At 38.2% G+C, this 17,398-nt stretch overlaps 2 protein-coding genes across 3 annotated transcripts; both read right to left on the bottom strand.

The window, feature by feature from the left end:
• Positions 1 to 9,772: 9,772 nt before the first annotated feature.
• On the bottom strand, positions 9,773 to 13,147 carry LOC117237275. Of its 2 annotated transcripts, none has more exons than XM_033501051.1 (5): positions 13,000 to 13,147; positions 12,089 to 12,399; positions 11,675 to 11,915; positions 10,867 to 11,210; positions 9,773 to 10,443 (listed from the first exon to the last, which is right to left on the bottom strand). In XM_033501051.1, exons 1-5 carry the CDS (start codon positions 13,125 to 13,127, stop codon positions 10,133 to 10,135), a joined length of 1,335 nt encoding a protein of 444 aa, XP_033356942.1. In that variant the 5' UTR covers positions 13,128 to 13,147; the 3' UTR covers positions 9,773 to 10,132. The 2 variants fall into 2 exon arrangements, with proteins under 2 accessions (XP_033356942.1, XP_033356943.1); XM_033501052.1 differs by having other exon boundaries at positions 12,089 to 12,438; positions 13,000 to 13,082.
• A 696-nt stretch (positions 13,148 to 13,843) lies between these two features.
• On the bottom strand, positions 13,844 to 17,196 carry LOC117237276. Its single transcript, XM_033501053.1, has 2 exons — positions 15,683 to 17,196; positions 13,844 to 14,199 (listed from the first exon to the last, which is right to left on the bottom strand). The coding sequence occupies exons 1-2, from the start codon at positions 16,614 to 16,616 to the stop codon at positions 13,868 to 13,870; spliced, it is 1,266 nt and encodes a 421-aa protein (XP_033356944.1). The 5' UTR covers positions 16,617 to 17,196; the 3' UTR covers positions 13,844 to 13,867.
• Positions 17,197 to 17,398: the final 202 nt, after the last annotated feature.

Below are 17,398 nucleotides of genomic sequence, written 5' to 3'. Positions count from 1 at the left end.
AATGCGGGAAATCATCAGTAGTTTTAAAATAGTACAAATAATCCTATACAAACTGGAATGTCTATTGGATTACTTTTTCCCATTCCATTGTTCGTTTAACGAAACTTGTTACTTACTAGCGATCCCATAAAAAGAGAAAAAAGAACAAATAAACAAATAGAAAAAAGAAAACCTGGTATTGGAAAACGGGAATCGTGTGTTAATTATCGGAACGGTTACAGTTTACACGTGCAACTGTTTTTCTTTCATTAAAGGTAACCATTCGTTATCGAAGATTGACATTCTTTGGTCCGGATACATTTGAAGCGAATCGTTGCTCTAAATTAAACGTCCGAATCCGATTTTCAGCTTAATCCCTTTGTCCAGAACGAAAGGATTGAGCGCAGATAAAGATATCACGAGTTCAAAGGGGTACTTAATTAACAGACACAAGTATTGATAATCGCCGCGTATCACAATGAAACACTTTGTACCCATTTGAAAATAGTCCCCGTAATTTACATTTTGAAATTACCACTTATAATTAATATTTCAATGTTTCGTTACATCCCATTTTCGAATAAAACTGCTGTCTGTATTTTAAAGTCCTGCTTTAAATAAAAAGACTTACAAACCTTTAATGAAAATATCAAAAGTTTTACAATCAACTTAGAAAAATTTTATTTTAATTGAATACTTCCATTTCATCGTTTTATATATCTTTAAGTAATTTCTTATATGCCTTTTTCTTAATTCTTCTCTACGTTGAAGTAATTTATATTTTATAGATTGTGAATATTTATATAAGTTCATAATTTTATGAAAAAATAGAAATTTGTTCCATTGTACCGAATATTATAACGAACACTTTGGATATTTCATATATATACCTTTGCATGTTTCACATAACCTGTGCATTTTTGCACTTTAAAATTTTTTACGACATCTGCAATGTACTTACATATAAGCAAAGAGAATTCCGATCACAGAGAGATTTAACTAGCATTTTCCTTCTATAACTGAAATCTTTATAACTTTTCACGCTAAATCGTTTGCAAGCCATGAAATCTCCGCTCAAATATTCACCAAGCAATATATGGTGTAACGGTGATCATGTTACGACATAACGCATAAAGGTAAAACACGAATAATAGGACGATATAAAAACGGTCATGGAAAAGATTGCCTGGACGATTTCGGAAAAATAATATTCCCTGACGAACCCACTCTGCGGAATGCAGTCACATAACCGGCAACTCTAAACGGCGTATCGTCGGTCGCTAATCTGTCTAATCTGTCCCCGAAATGAAATAGTTGCGATTCTTTCAATGGCGTGCCCCATCCTTGTGACGCGTTTAAGTGGCTGAAAACACTTGACCCCCGTGGCTCGATGAAGGGGATGGTGGACGAGTAGTTCACAGCAAGAGGGGATCACATTCGAGGGACAAAATGACTGTCGAAGATAGGATCGTTCTTCCCTTTAATCGGCTACGGCAACATGCCGGCTGACCTTTGATCCAGCACCCTCGCGCGCGCAAGAAACGTTTAATGAATCCATGCGAAATTCCTGATGCTTTGCTCCGCTCGTTAACGCTCTCATCGCTAGATGTATCAGGTTTGATCGGTTCAGCTCCCGTGGATCGTAAATGATAGAATATAAAATCGCCTTCTCGATATATGTGGTTGTGTGTGTGTATTTTGAAGATGGAATTGACCGTGGGCTTTACACGTATGAGAATACTCGAAGGATTGAAGATCACTACAAAACAGAGGCTGAAGATAATATGTACAGTCTTTTAATTTCTAAAATAAAATTCTATTTCCGCTACTTTTTCTTTTTTTTATGACATTCACAAAAAATTAAATCATAAAAAGAATCTTTCTTGTGGAAAACAATACAAAGACTCAAAATGAAGAAATCTATTACGTTTATTCCGTAGTAAAATTAGGCACATAAAAGTAAAAGTAATAATTTTCTACTTTCTTTAAATTTGAAAGATACACGATCGTCTCTCGATAACAAAGTAAGAAATCTAATTTATAGTAATTTTAAAGGAAACAATGCTTGGTGCAATTCTATAAAAAGAATTCATATTCTAAAGAATGAAATTATATTCTGAAATTTATACATATTTTGAAATTTTAAAGAATAAAGCCTTGCATTGCTTCTAATCTCATCGTTTCGCGTTAATTATACACGCACATAATCTGCGTTCATATAAATGGATATAGAGGAAAGATACAGAGGTTTGTGGAAAAAATTCGTGGACGGAGAACGTTACACAATAACGTAGGTCCGCATCGTTGCTCCCTCGTCGCTTTTTGATTCACCTACGTTCCTCTGCCATCCCTCCAGTTCTCCAGGCGAAGGTGGGGACATAGCAGGAAGAGTAGGAGGGAGTGGTGACTTTTATTACCCCGCCTGATGTTATGAATGCGAGCTGTACGCAACCCCTCTGCGTACATCCCCCGTTCACCTCGCGTTCCAACAAAGCGGTTATGCTTTTTACGACATGTATATTCGTGGTCGCGATTAGCGACAGCTATAAACCGAGAAAATACTCGAAGTTCTACTTTCTGGAAAATCCCGAAATGAATAATTAAATGGAAATTCGAGGAAACCTCTCAAGTGTTTAATATCTTTTTATCGTTGTGTATGCTGTTTCATAAAGCATAGTTTTCGTATGTTGAAATATTCTTTTAATTTATCTAATATAAAATGCGACGTTCTAGGTATAATTTCGATTTATATTTATGGAAAATTTGATAAATAATAATTTTGGTACGAAAATTAGATAAATATGTAAATAAAGAAAAGATCATTTCAGTTATAGAGTATTATAACAGAATCATATATTTCTGTGGAATACTTAAATTTTTTTGTAAAAGATATTGCTTTCCAGTGTAATATCTATAGAATTTTGTGAATTGTTGATTAGTAATTTTGAACCTTAGGAAAATTTATAAAACTGATATTTATTCAATTTTACAGTCTTTACGAAAATGGACTACATTTATAGATTTGTATCTTAAGAATTATTTGTTAGATTCCATTCATCTCTCAAAAAAGTTAATTTTGTTCTGTGAAATGTCAGCGATCTGCTGGTTCGTAGCTACCACTAGATAGGGTTTGAATGAGATTGCATCGTTATTGAAGCTCCTCGTGCGGTGGCGAGACCCGTGATCGAAGTGATGATATATGGTTGCCGGGTTTCAGAGATGCAGGTGCAGTCGGACGGCGACGACGACTAATCGTAACGGAAATATTTGTATGCTTCTCGCCCCTTAATAACAGGAGCATCGGTCATGCTGTTCGGTGACGCTGGACGACGAATCTCGGAAGAATATTGCAATTTGTCGCTTCGTTGTACGATAAATTAAACACGGGCCACTTGTTATCGCATCTACAACGTTAATTGGACCGGTCGACCTGGGCCACCGTTGCCTCTTATATAATCATTGAACGACGCGCAATAATCTTCTGCTTTGCGGATTTTATGCTGCGTCTTCTTCTTATTCCACCTAATTGCTTCTTTTTGCTCCTCGATGTAAATTGATTCAATTAATTTGTGACCGACCGTCTGTTTGCTCTTAGAAAAAGCGGTTAAGGCTGGAATGAGTAATAGGAAGAGGAGAATTAGGTTTTTATTATATTATATTTAATCCCATTTATTAGCAGGCGTTTAATATTTGGAGATATCCATATGGTATAATACATTAATAATAATGCATCCCAGTTCTTTTATATTGATTCTAATTAGAAGTATTTGAACTATAACAAATATAAAAATCTTTTCATTCAATTGTATTAAATATCCAAATTACTTACGGATTAATACATGGGTATGTATCCGAAACATTTGACTTCTATCACAAATTATTAACAGTCGCTGAAAGACATTTAGAGAATTATGGAACAATATCAAGATTTTATTAAATATAGCAAGATAAAGAAATATTCGACGTACAAAGCGAATCGAATGGTTGATTGCTTATGCCAATTATAGATTCAGTTACGGTTCGATATGAATCTAACGCGGCTTGCCGGTATGTTTCGCGCAGAGGAATGTTCTTTGATCGTGCCGACATATCCCGCGATCGCAGCCTCCTACGCATCGCTGCAATTATTCCCTTTGCTCTTTGAAAAATTCGTAATAAACGAAATATTAGGGACTCGTATCTCTCACGATATTACGTAGGACGATATATCAAAAAGGGTACGGTTAAGTATCTCTGAAATTTCCCTTTGACAATGTACGGATACAAAAGGCGAAGGAAATGATTCACCTAAAGTCAGTTTCTTTATCGTTTTATCCTAATATTCGAAGGAAAAGATTTAACGTGCAGGGTAAAATTGTCTGATGCTTTGAAAATTTTAAAACATGGGAATTTGTTCAATTGCTATATCTTCTTAACTAAAAGATTTAATCTACGTATTTTTCAAAAAGAATTTTTCAATTTCTCTCTCTCTCTCTCTGTCTCTTTTTCTTTTAACAAAAATTGAAATTATCCTCTACCTATATATCTAGACTATCGTAGTGAAAGGGTTAAGATAACAAATCACTGAAAAATGAGGAGAAACTTCTGGTAACACTAACGATAGAAGCTGATCATACAGTAACATCTCTTTCTCCATTCAAAAGTAAAAATCGTGTCTCTTGCCATCAATATTCGTACCGAACAATTGCCATCAATTTAAACAAAACCTAAATCTCTGCAAATTTCCGCTAAAAACAATAGTCAAACTCGGAATACCTTACCCTCTCTCATGCAAACTTACAAATCGTATTTCTTAGCATCAATATTCTTTATACAAATAAAAGCCAAATATGTCTACAACAGCAACCACGTATTCACAGTACGTTTCTTGCCAGGAAATCTCATCAAAGTGTACGCGACATCAGTCTCCCTTGTCAAATCAAAGAATAAACGAATACCGAAAAAAATCGTCCCCCTGTTTGGCCGACCAACACGTTGCTCTCCTGAAAACGGGATCTGCATGCACACGGGCGCTCTTATGCACACAAACACACATACATACGCACACAGAGAAAGAGAGAGAGAGAGAGAGAGAGAGAGAACAGGGCGAGGGTCGCCAAGGCTAATTGAAATCGGAGGAAACCGCTCGTGACGTTTCCCCGCGGCCGGCCGCGACGAAGCGGCAACACAAATTTTATTACGGCGCGCCTCTATCCACTTCGTTAGATACCACTTTGTTTATCATTCGCGGATATTAAAATCGGCCTGGTGTTTCATAAATGTGCATCACACACCCACAAAACACGAACATGTACGTACATCGTCCGATTTCCATAAATCCGTGCGACATTCTTTTTTACTTGCCTCTCTCTCTTTTGGTATCTTTCAACCCACTCTGGCCTACGTTCTTTTTTGGAGAACGCGGCTCTCGGTGTACCTACGGAACGAATTCGAGATTAAAATCCACGCTCGCTAAGGATTTCAACGTTCGAGCGAACAAAACTCTTTTTCATCGTCCTCTGCGGTGGATACGCGGAATTATTACCTACATGGTATTTTTTCGCTAATTGCCGCGCCATGAACGAGCGTCCTCGAGCGACGGAGAATGATTGAAAACCGGGCCGGTAGAGATCGATGTAACGGCGGAATTATGTCAAAGCCCGGCCGCGCGTTATTAAATATAGATTTTTTAATCGGCCACGAGCACCGGCCAATTGTGATCAAATATTTGTAATTTTATCAGGCTTGATGGGGTAGCGTTCGAGCACCGCTCGATTCAATCATACCGACGAATGATTTTTCGGTATTCGTTTATCTAGCTTTGTGAAACAGATTTTTAAATGCTTTATTTGAAGTTAGAATAGGCCACTAGAATGAGGCATCGTTGCTTCAAAGTATCTTGACTATTTCTCCTAGGAACCTGAATCAAACGCCGCGTTCTCCAAAAAATTCTATCGAAACGAAGGACAGAATCGCAGCATGTATCGTGGCATAAAAACGAGGGGGAAAAAAGCATATGCACCTTCTACGTGTATGTATGTACATCGTAGCTATACGCGCGTGTGAAACAGAGACAGATTCCGGGTAGTAACCAGCCGGAAAGCAGGAAGAAGAAAGGAACGATCGCGAGAAAGAGGAAGAGCGATACGAGGCGGCCGGAAAGAGAAGCGACGGTTAACCTGGCGGGGGTGAAAGAGGGAAGGAGACAGTTTACCAGGGGATAGGGGGTGAGACCCCACAAAGGCAGTGGGGCTCTTTTGATTCGCGAGCTAATTGGAATGCCGCGGATGCCAACGACGATGGAACACCGGGGGTTGGGTTACCCCCTCTGCACGGGGGTGGAGGGTCCCAGGGGGTTCTTGGAAGTACCGGTGTAACCCCAGGGATAGGCGGAGCTTACATCTCGCGCAGGGGGTGTAGCTCGAGATATCGAGGCTTATCACCTCTGCCGCTCTTTTCTCTCCCTCTTTGTTGCTTTCTCGCGCGGCGAATTTCTATCGCGTCGTGATTCCTTCCCGCGAAATAATCTTACTTATACTGCAACTGGGATACGGTTCGATTCAACTGAGTTCGACATACATAATAGGATGGTTTGATGGTGTCTCCGCAGGTTTTATTGTCTGATTAGAAGATGATTTTCTTAATACACTTTTAGTATCTTGAAATAAGGGATAAGAGATATTAGGGTGGATTAGTATGTAGAGCAATTTAATTTTGGTTGATATCTTGTAGCTTCTGTGGGCAAAGAAAACTCTACGTTACTGTTGAATTATACAGTTTAAGTGGAAGGCGAGGAAAGTGTCAAGAAAAGGAAAAGTTCAAATAACAGAGTAAAAAGAATAATTAGATAAAACATGCGGTAGAAAATGCTGGTACAATTTTTCCTACCTCTTAAGGAAATTCCAAGTATATCCAAAATAAAAGTGCAGACGAGAATAAACAAAAACTAACAATCACTTGTTCTTTATATTAAAGATCTTTATTTCTGATATATACTTACATTGTATGTTATTTCGCTTCCTTTATTTTAGATTAGATTTATTGGATTCAATTCATATTATAAAAATTGGAGATCTCATGAGTGAAGATTTTGCTGTATGATTCTACTACTACAGAGACAGCATCGTATTTTTCACATTTTTTACTTCCAATCTATTTAGCGTGACCTATTTCCTAAATGCGACATTTTTACCATCGTTTAATGTGTATTTGTTTCAACAGAGCAAATTTAAAACAATTCTAGTCGTTCGCGCTTCAAGAACGAGATTGCTTACTTCCATATCGGCTTACCACCTGCACAATCGAACCGAAACATCGAGTCGAAGGAATTAATGTTAGTCACGACTCTATTAACGCGATTATTGTCTAATGGAGGCAAACGTTGCATCGAACGGAGGCCGATTTGACAAACAGATTAGACAGTGGGGCATCTTTCATTCCCGATCGATATTACTGATGCTTCCAGCTTGATAGCGAAGTTCGTATGATTCTCCATCGAAGGTTTGCTTTCTTTGTGGCCCTTTGACATGGGTCGACGGCTAATTTATCACGTCGACAAAAGGGCTGCACGTAACGAGCGAATATTAGTTACCGACGTCATCCGCGTCAGATTTTTCCATCATGGAATTTCGTTGCCGGATGGACGCGCGGATATCTCGCGACGATTACAATTTTCTGCCCGTTTCACGTTGGCTGACGTTCGATTTGCTTACGCTACTTGGCTCCGTGGAATTTAGAATCAGCAGAGGCAGAGAGAGAAAATCTTACTTCAGCATTTTTTCGTAGTCCTTTTTTCAGCAATTATACTGATATCGAAAAGTTCTTTCGGAATTAGATTAAAACAAAGGTAGACGAATATAAGATTGCATGTGATGTCTATATACATAGTAATTAATTATAAAGCTAGAAACGAATGTTTTTAAAAATTTTGTATACTACTTTAGACTAACCACAGTTCAAATAATGTACTTATTCCTAGATATGATAAAAAATTCACATAGTTGAAATCCAAATGATTGAAATGAATCCAAATATACTACAGTCCTCCTTACATAAAAAATATTAGAATAAATATAAAACATTATACGAATGGAAAATATAATATATATTGATTCGTTAATAACAACTGTTGAGAGCGATATTGAGATATAGAAATTCTAAGATAACAGCGTAGTTAAATGAACATGGCAATACAGCGATTGTATGCTTCTTCTAAACCCTTATATAAATCTGAAACTATATACAAGATTTAATTCCCCACCAATTTCCGCCGGAACGAAAAACAACAGAACCCCGGTTTCGAAGGGAAAGCTGGCTTCCTCATCCCACGGCGACCCGTTTTCCCGACTTTCGCCGCAATAAATAATATCCGCTTTCGACGCTCCGATATAATAAAGATATTAAGTTTAATTGAACAAAGCACGGCCTTCCGCCCGCGGTCAGAGAGCGACAGAGTTTCCCCGCGTTATTAATATTTAAACAAAAGCTCAGGCGAAAGCAGCCGCCTTTGTGGTTCGACAAAAAGCTGCACCCCGCTCGTACCTTCGCGAATAAAATTACGGAAAGAACGTAAGACGCGCCGCTAATTAATTAGTACCAATTGCTGCACGGAAAAAGACGATTCGGAGAAAGTTCCTCCGGGGTTTGTTCTTCTACCCGTTCTTAACCGAGAAACCAGTCTGTTTCCGGTTTATTTTTGGTTCTAAGAGTACATATTAAAATTTTAACCTTTGAAATTTCATGAATAATTTTATGGATTTTTTGTTTGGATTATATTTTGTATTGCTTTGCATGTTGAATCTTAATTATAGTTTCTCAAAAATTTGTTCTTGTGATGTTTCCAGATTTTTCTAGGATTCTTCTCTGTATTTTATTGTTTTTGACTTTTAAATCGTATTTCTTAAATTCTGATTAATTTTTTGTATTGATCTATTTTATTATTTTATATTGAATTTCACTAATTTTGGAAGAAATGTGAATTATGTTTCATAAAACAACAGATTTTCCTATTTAATTTTCGAACCTTTTTTAAGAAATAGTTTTTAAATATTGTTGTTCTGCAAATCAACCTTGCGTGTTCCAATCCTTGAATTTTCCTTAAGAAATATAAATGTTATATATTTAATTTTCAAAATTTGTTATTTTCGAAAGAAACTTGGAAATGAAATTGGAATACACTGCGGGATACTTCCATGTTGCATAATCATTATTCATCCATTACCTTTCTCTCCAACTCTTCCCAACGTGCTTCCACTTTCACCAAATTATTCTTCTCCCTAGGACAGTCTTAAAAATCAATCTAGGAGGTACGGAATATCATTTTCCTCCGGTTTCTTCTACCATCTTGCCTCTTCTGTCAAACAACTTTTTCATCTAATAATATTTCAAAAATCAATCGCAACAATAAGGAATAATATGAGGACGAGATAAAGTAGACTGGGCTCGGTGCACAGATTCGAGGATTTATTCTTCTTGCGAACATGTACGCGTACATGTGTACACAGAAATCGTAATCGAAATCGTGGGTGTCTTGTATATACAGTCGATTTCGTGCCGAGGGGAACGGTGATATTACCATTTAGAAGATCATCGAACACCGAAGACGTGAAGCAAAAGATTTCTTTTTTTGACGGTCACGTTTAAAATCTAATCGATTTCACCTAATGCGTATGTACATCGTGCAACTAACGTTAGCCTCGGACAATACGTACAGTGTAACATCTACAAGACCCGAGAGGACAGTTACAAAAATATATATTACACAACCAGTAGAAGGGAAACGATCGAATAGGAGCGATTCTTTTCTTTTTTTTTCTTTTTTTTTTTATTCTTTGCTCTACGATGGCCTTTCCGTTGCTCTCGTGGATCGAGTCTCTCACGTTGATGAGTTGCAACGAAATGGACTTTGTTTCTACCTTGTTCGACACACACATCCTTAAACAGCGATACAGGGACGAATTCCTTATACGAAAATAGTCGCGAGAATCGCATGGAAACGAGGGAAAGGATTTTCGATCCTGAAATGTTACTAGAATGTTCGTGGGATTGCTTCAATGATTAAATTCTTTTCACACGATTCGATTCGATATTTTTTTCTCGAGTCCAACGCTTATACAATCTTCTCAGTTCGTTGTTCTTCTTCTTTGATCTTCCGAGGAGTCAAAAAAAAACGATTTTATTCAACGTGTCGAAAAGATGTACGCGCAGTACCATGAGAAGTGTGCAACGACCGTTTCAATTTTTCCGTGTACGCGTCCGTAAGTTTTCTTTGGTATCTCGATAAGGATCGCGGATAGTCGGTCGAGAGCTTGTCCTGGCTTTGCTCTGGCACCTCGTAGATAGTTGGGGATTTTACTTCGCGGGATTTGCGCGATTTCATGGTGTATAAGGGCGACGGGATGTCAGTGGCACCGCAGGGATCCTTGGAGTTGTACCTCACGTTGCAGCGGCCGCAGAATGTTTGCTCGTGGTTCTCGGACTCGTCGCCTGAACATTTGAAAGAAGAAATGGTAATCGGTTAAGAAATTGTGGCTTGCTTGAGACGAGTATTTTATCGTTTTTATTTTATAATTTACTATGTCTGTTCATTAACGTACGTACTACAAAGTTTAATTAGAATCAAAATCTTACATTGTTTCATTTATGCATATACTAGACAGTATATTTTTATGCAAATTCATATTTTTGAAAATATTATTTGAGAAGTACAGATTCTATAGAAAAATATTTCACCTGTCAAATATTTTCCCGTGCAATTTTTCACTTTAAAATTTCGTATAAATGCGCAAAAACTGTCAGTATGATCCATGTATTCCATGACACGGTATAATGAAATACAAAATACAATGCCCAAAATTCCAAAGTATAACGATACAATATCAAAAAGCAGAATTAAATACAGAATCTTACCGATTGGTCCCTTGATAGGAATATTCGCACAATCGTCGAATCTACAGCTATTCTTCAGAGGCGGTTCGTTCTTTTTGCTCGACAGGTTACCACAACGATTGCACCTTTTCGTTCTGTTCAATTCCGACTCTATCAGCCGATCCACATCCGGTTTAGTACGGGCTCGTCGAGTCGTATGGATCAACGTCGTCGCGTCGTCGTATCGATCAGGTTCGTTTCTCGATGACGACCATTGGCGATAGTTCGCAGGTTGCCGCCTCGGCGGACTTTTCAGCGACGTTCGGACGAAGTCTTCTTCTGATAAGGGCTCGGGTACTTCGTGCTCAGCCACGTTGCGGTAGTACCTAATCGGAACTACGTTTCAAAATAACGATCTTCCATTTCGAATCGAAGATCTTTAACTTGCTTCATAAATGAAACGAGTCCCGTTCATCAAATAATTTCAACACTATGGTTTGATTCTTAACAGTGATATTCTTCTTCCATTGGTTTGAATTTATTGTTAGAAAAATGTCTGATTTTATCGTTATGTGTGCAGGATTTAAATTGTGTGTATATAAATATAATTTATGAACAATGTAATATGCTTCTAAAATCTGGTATCTTCAAAAACGTACTAAATTTATTCGAATAGTGTGAAGACGATGTTTTCAACTAAAACTTCAAAGTGTGTTTATGGAAGTAATGTAAAATGATGAAAACAGACGATGATTGTAAGAATCAAAGGCTACCAAATTAGTAAGTAAAATAACACGGAAGTGTCAACCTCCTTAAGATTGAAACATTTTCAAAGAATTTCCGATCTTACCTGGGGGATGAAGGATGATTGTGTATCATAGCCACATGTTGCTGGTAACGAAGTTTTCGCGTATCTGGCTGCTGCTCTACGCTTCCCCATCGCTGTTGTCTCAGCAATGCCTCTGTTTTACCTCCTTTCGGAGATCTATGAGTCTGCGGTGACCCGTCAGATTCGTCGTCTATTTCATCATCCGCTTCTTGTTCCTCGTAATCCTTGTCCAAGAATTCAGCTGGCACTTCGCGATCGTCTTCTGCCACGAAAAATTCCAAGTTTTATAAACTCTCTCTCTTTCCCTCTCTCTCTCTCTTTCCATATGTTGTATTTCATAGCATCACGAAAATTATAGTATGTTATTTGTATCGGATTACAAATACACAGAAATATAATTTAACTTAAAGAATTTGAAACTCAAATAAAATAAACCTGTAAGTTCCTCTTCAACGTCTTCTACTATATGGCCTTCTATAAGATTTCCTAATCCTTCGTCGGTAAATTTCAATTTATCGATATCTCCCAGCTCATCGTCATAATGGGTCTTCCCCTTCGATGAAAATTTCGAGGAATAACTCGAGGAATGCTTATCTCGGTTGGGTTTAGAATGAGTCCGGATATGCGGTGCGTCGGTACTGTGAACCGACGTGTTCTTCGGGTACGTCAGACTGGAACATACGTGACTCTTCTGTGGCTTGTAAGAAGTCGACGAGGAATAGTAGTTTGTGGTCGATTCCGGATTCCTTAAGAAGATTCCCATGAGAAAGTGTTTTTCCTAGCTTCTGGCGAAAGTTATGTTTAAATCGTTTTAGGAATAGAATTCTTTGACCCTGTGTAATAGTACACCTATACACAATTTCATTAATCCTATATAATATGGAATATTGTTGTACTATAACCATGAAAAGTAAGCGAAAGATTAGAGAAGACATCACTTTATTAATATAAAACTCAAGTTTAAATGAGTTAAGATTGGAATATTAGAATAGCTAAAATAAAAATAAAGGGGAAATGCAGTTTTATAATATTATAGTATCCCAGAGTTAGGCGAAATCTTTGAAACTCGTTGAATGAATATGTTGTTCATAGAATATATAAACCATAAGAATATCATAAACCATAGAAATCTTGCATAAATCATTTATATAAAAGATACGTTTTATTTTTATTAACTATTTAATTACGATGCTTCTTCTATTTCCCCTATTTTTTATATTCTTTATAAACTAGTAGTATTCTATTAAATAATACGTGTAATTTTAAAGATGGGGCTTAGAAGAATTACATTTCCAAATTTTCCTAGAAATCTCAAAGAAAAATTGATTAGACGTTCAAATACTCACTTGCTGATTTTACTAATCGGAAAAGACTGACTCCTCTTCTGCGTATGCCTCCAACACGAATCAGGGAGATCCCTCGTGTCAAGATGCGAATGGATGCATTTTGACTTGTAATTTTCTACTTGTTTCATCGTTAAATTTCGTCGTTCGTCCACAGCGTCCGGGAAAGAATCGTGGAACAGTAATCCTTTCACTTCTACACTTATTAGACGATAATTTACATATTTCGTTTAAAAAATTGTGTCTTTTATTTCCTCATGGCGTAATGGTGTCGATACAATACCAAAGATCGAACAATAAAATGAATCAATCAATCCTATCTTCCTTTCCAACAAGGCTCACGAATCCTTCAAAATCTTCATTGAAAATCCATCCAAGATCTCAATATTCAAAAGTAAACGAATCGTTTCCTCCTCCGATTACATCAATCTTAACATTGAGTTTATCTTTGCTAAACCTTCGTTCAAAACCGCACGAATCTGATTTCCAGTATAATATCCTCAAGATCTACAACTTCCTCCACGAGACTATCAACGTTCTACGTTGCTGCAACCTTTCTCTTCATGTTCCACACGAAATCAATCTAACCTCAAAAGGATCGACCTCAAAGTCTTCGCAAGAATCAGAGACTCATCCGAGGGAGTTGGAAACGAAGGAACACTTATTTGGAAATACGATCGAACGTATTCGGTAGAATCCTTTTGAAAAATGGTCAAAGCGCGTCGAAGCCGCGAGAGAATCGTCCTTGGCCGTCGATCAAGCCCTCCTCGAACGCGAGCAGTCGAATATTTCTAAGATCGGAAAACGGAAGAAGCAGGGGGGAAACGAAGAAACGAAGTGGTGCTTCTCGATCGAGGAACGCGGTCTCTTTTCACCATTTGTCGGTCTCGTTACTGTCCTCGTGTTCCAGCGAAGAGTTCAGCGACCGTTGGAACTCGTGCACCCTTTGGCTCTGTTGCTCGTGATGATGTTTCCTCCACTTGATGCGTCGGTTTTGGAACCACACCTTCACCTGGGCCTCGGTCAGCCTGAGTGCGTGCGCCAGGTACAACCTCTCCGGTCCGACCATGTACTGTTGTCGCGCGAATTCTCCCTCCAACCGTTCCAGCTGTTCCGCAGTGAAGATCGTACGCACCCTCTTTAGCTTGCCGCCGCCGCCGGAGCACGAGCTTGAACCGCCGTTCTTCGTCCCGCCTTCCTGACCTACGGTTCGATTTTTTATGTAGAGAAAAGTAATTCCTTCTGAATATATGATTTTTTTAAAATTCTGTTTCTTTTCTTCGATTGCCAGGTGCGTGATATTTATAGACTGATCGCTTCTTTGAGATTAGCACAACTCAGGGTGGTAAAATTTCTTCGTGATATTTTTCTGGCCGATGATTCAATTTTTTTTATGTGGAGAGCGATACGCGTTATATTTAGAAACTGAGGTGATTGAATTCAATTTTAGCAATTGAATTTATGTTATTTTCTTTAACACATTCGGGAGCTGCAATTTTATGGACATTTTAAAACAGAGAATTGCAAGTTTTGCTTTGGAATTTTTAAAATCTTTTAGTTTAGGATTCTTTGTAATTAATAGAAGGATGCGAATTTGGATAGTTTGTTTTCAAATATTGTACTTTGTGCCACTGATTATGTTTAGTATTCGTGATATTCTAACCATAAAGAAATGTAGTATTGTAATTATGTAAGTATTCATGCAATGAAACTTTCCTTGTACGATAATCTATGTATATTTTATAATATCTGTCATCTATGCCATAGGCGAATTCAAGCTTGTTATACAATTTATTCGTATTGGTAATTTGTAATCTGTATCTATTGATTTAATTTTAAATTAGAATGTCAAATTGAAAAAATATATATTTGATGATGGAAGATGGATGATGGAATAATAATTGCTAAATATCTATTAACTACCGAGAATTTTATACTATTTGTCAATATGATAAACAGATACTTTTTAAAATACGATGATATTTTCCTAGTAATACGATGGGAAAGGTTCCGAGATGCTATTATCAAAATTTGTGATATTCCTCGATTCTTTCTCAGGTTAACGAGAATTTTGCAGATCATGAGCACGATTGACAGCAAGATTTTCACCACAGCTATCGTCACGCTATTTGCATTTGTTTTTAGCGAAAATACACCTGAAGTTTGATAGAACTAATTTACAAGAAGCTGTTTTAATAATAATCTGCCGAAGATTTGCATACATAATTGAATCATTCTTTAATTCTGATTACTTTAATTAATTTTCATAATATACCTGCGCTAAAAAATAGTTAATAATTGTATTTCTAACTATATAAACAAATAACAAATATAGTAAACGCGTTATAGTGTGACAATATCCTTGACAATTAATTTTAATATATTATTAAATAATGTACGATTTATTTTTATGATGAATCTAAAACTACAACTCTACACTCTACAAATTCGGATTATTGTACTGTCTAAAATGACCAAATTCAACTATCAGATTTGGAGCTTCACGACTCAATGAAAATCTCTGTATTTCAAAACTTTAAAAAGATCAGGAGCATAGAAGAATCAAATTTCGAATGACTGGAATTCATTCAATAATTTCACTTAAAATTCCTACGATTCTCCCGTCATGAAATTCATGCAACATGCAACAATCTAAAAAAACCATCAAAAACGTCATTTCAAACACCTTGATGCTTTCTGTACTGTTGCTGCTGACTTCGTTTCTCCCTGGGATTATTCCTCAAACCAAGAATCGCGTCGATAGTAAACGACTTAGCCTGTTGTTGCTGTTGCTGCTGCGAGTGCTGCATCTGTGTGATAGAATGCGGATGTGGTATCTGCGTGGACAAATTTTGTGCCGAGAGATCGGCTCCCAACAAGTGCGATCTTCTCATACGTTCCAACGCGATAGCTTCCAAATCCTGGTTCCTCGGTTGCATCTGCATACTTTTCAACTCATTATGCTCTAATATCGGTGGATTTTCCAGCAATCCAGCTCCCCCTCGAAGTCTCTCCAGAGCAAAATTCCCAATGTGGCTATCCCTCATCCTATCCAACGACAGATTAAACTCCTTCATCCGATCCAGACTGTAATTCTTGAGCAATCCAAAGTCCTTGATATCCTTCTCTGACACAGCAAAATTCAAATCCTTGCCGTACCTATCGAGAGACAACGTTGCGTGAGCATTTTTGTGCCTGTTCTCGCGAAGATTGAACAACAAATCCTTGGCCGTCGGATTCTTGGTCCTGCACAGGTTAGCCGTTTCCAGAGACTCGTCATTTTCACTAGATCTGTCCAAGGGATAGGCCATCTCGTTTAAACTACCGGTAATGTAACCAAAATCCTTGCCTTTGTTCAATGATAGTGGAAGGTTCCTGCTACTATTTTCAAATTCGTCGAAGGACGAACGAATAGAGGTTCTACCAGGTTCCAACCCTAGATGAAAGTCTTTAGGTTCAATCGCAGGATCTTCCTTTGACTTGTCCACAGATAAGTTCAGTTCCTTGATGCGTTCATAGTCTTGGAAGGCTCTCAATTGGCTCTCCGAGTGACTGCTCTCACTCCTGCAGTCGGACAAATCCTCGACGGTCAATCTTGCCGACGGATCGTTCGGCTCCATACTCGTCCAAAGTATTCCTATTTGCAAACTCACTTTTCAACCTCAAAACTCGAAATCCAACAAATCAACAAATCAATCTTCCAAGTCCAACTACTTTGATGTCAAACAATATCTTTCTTTGACACAGATATTACGGCGAACCATACCACGAATCGTCCATGTTTCTAAAAGTTAATGCCAGATTTTTAATCTACCTCGGTCCCGCAGTTTCCGAACAATTTTTCCGTCACCAAGTCCACGTCGTCGAAGTATCACGTCACGAAGATGCAACTCGATCGTAGAACCGTGTTTGCCGCACCAACATCACAGTGCAAACGATTCCGACTATACGAGTTAGGTGGCGAAACACGGTATCGGCAAACACACGGGAGAGAAGGGCAAAACACGAGGAACCGAACTGGAACGATACGAGGGATGGCCTCGAAGGATGGTCTCACCGCGCTGGCGCTGAACGGCGTCCCAGGATAATGATGTCAGGCACGAGGATCACCGCTATCAGAGAGGGTTGGCGAGCAGGACTAAGGATATCCGGCTAATGATCCCGTACGTGACGAGGGGGGTATTCACCCGGCGGTATCCAACTCCCCTGCACCCCGTTCGCCACTTTCCTGGCAATCAGTCCGACGTTGTGTTTCACCTCCGCAACCCCCAAATGGACCGCAGAATACCCCCTCGCCACGGTCAATATTTTTTCATTCGACCAGGCTAGCCTACGGCGGGGTTGTTCGGGGAATTCTGATTGGCCGAACGCTGCCATCACCATACAGCCAGACCACGCCTAC

This window comes from Bombus vosnesenskii, unplaced genomic scaffold, assembly GCF_011952255.1.
Source record: "Bombus vosnesenskii isolate JDL3184/JDL3185 unplaced genomic scaffold, Bvos_JDL3184-5_v1.1 scf7180000013367, whole genome shotgun sequence".
Taxonomy (NCBI): Eukaryota; Metazoa; Arthropoda; class Insecta; order Hymenoptera; family Apidae; genus Bombus; species Bombus vosnesenskii.
The sequence above is the reverse complement of the archived record's forward strand: the minus strand, read 5'-3'. Positions and strand labels throughout refer to the sequence as shown.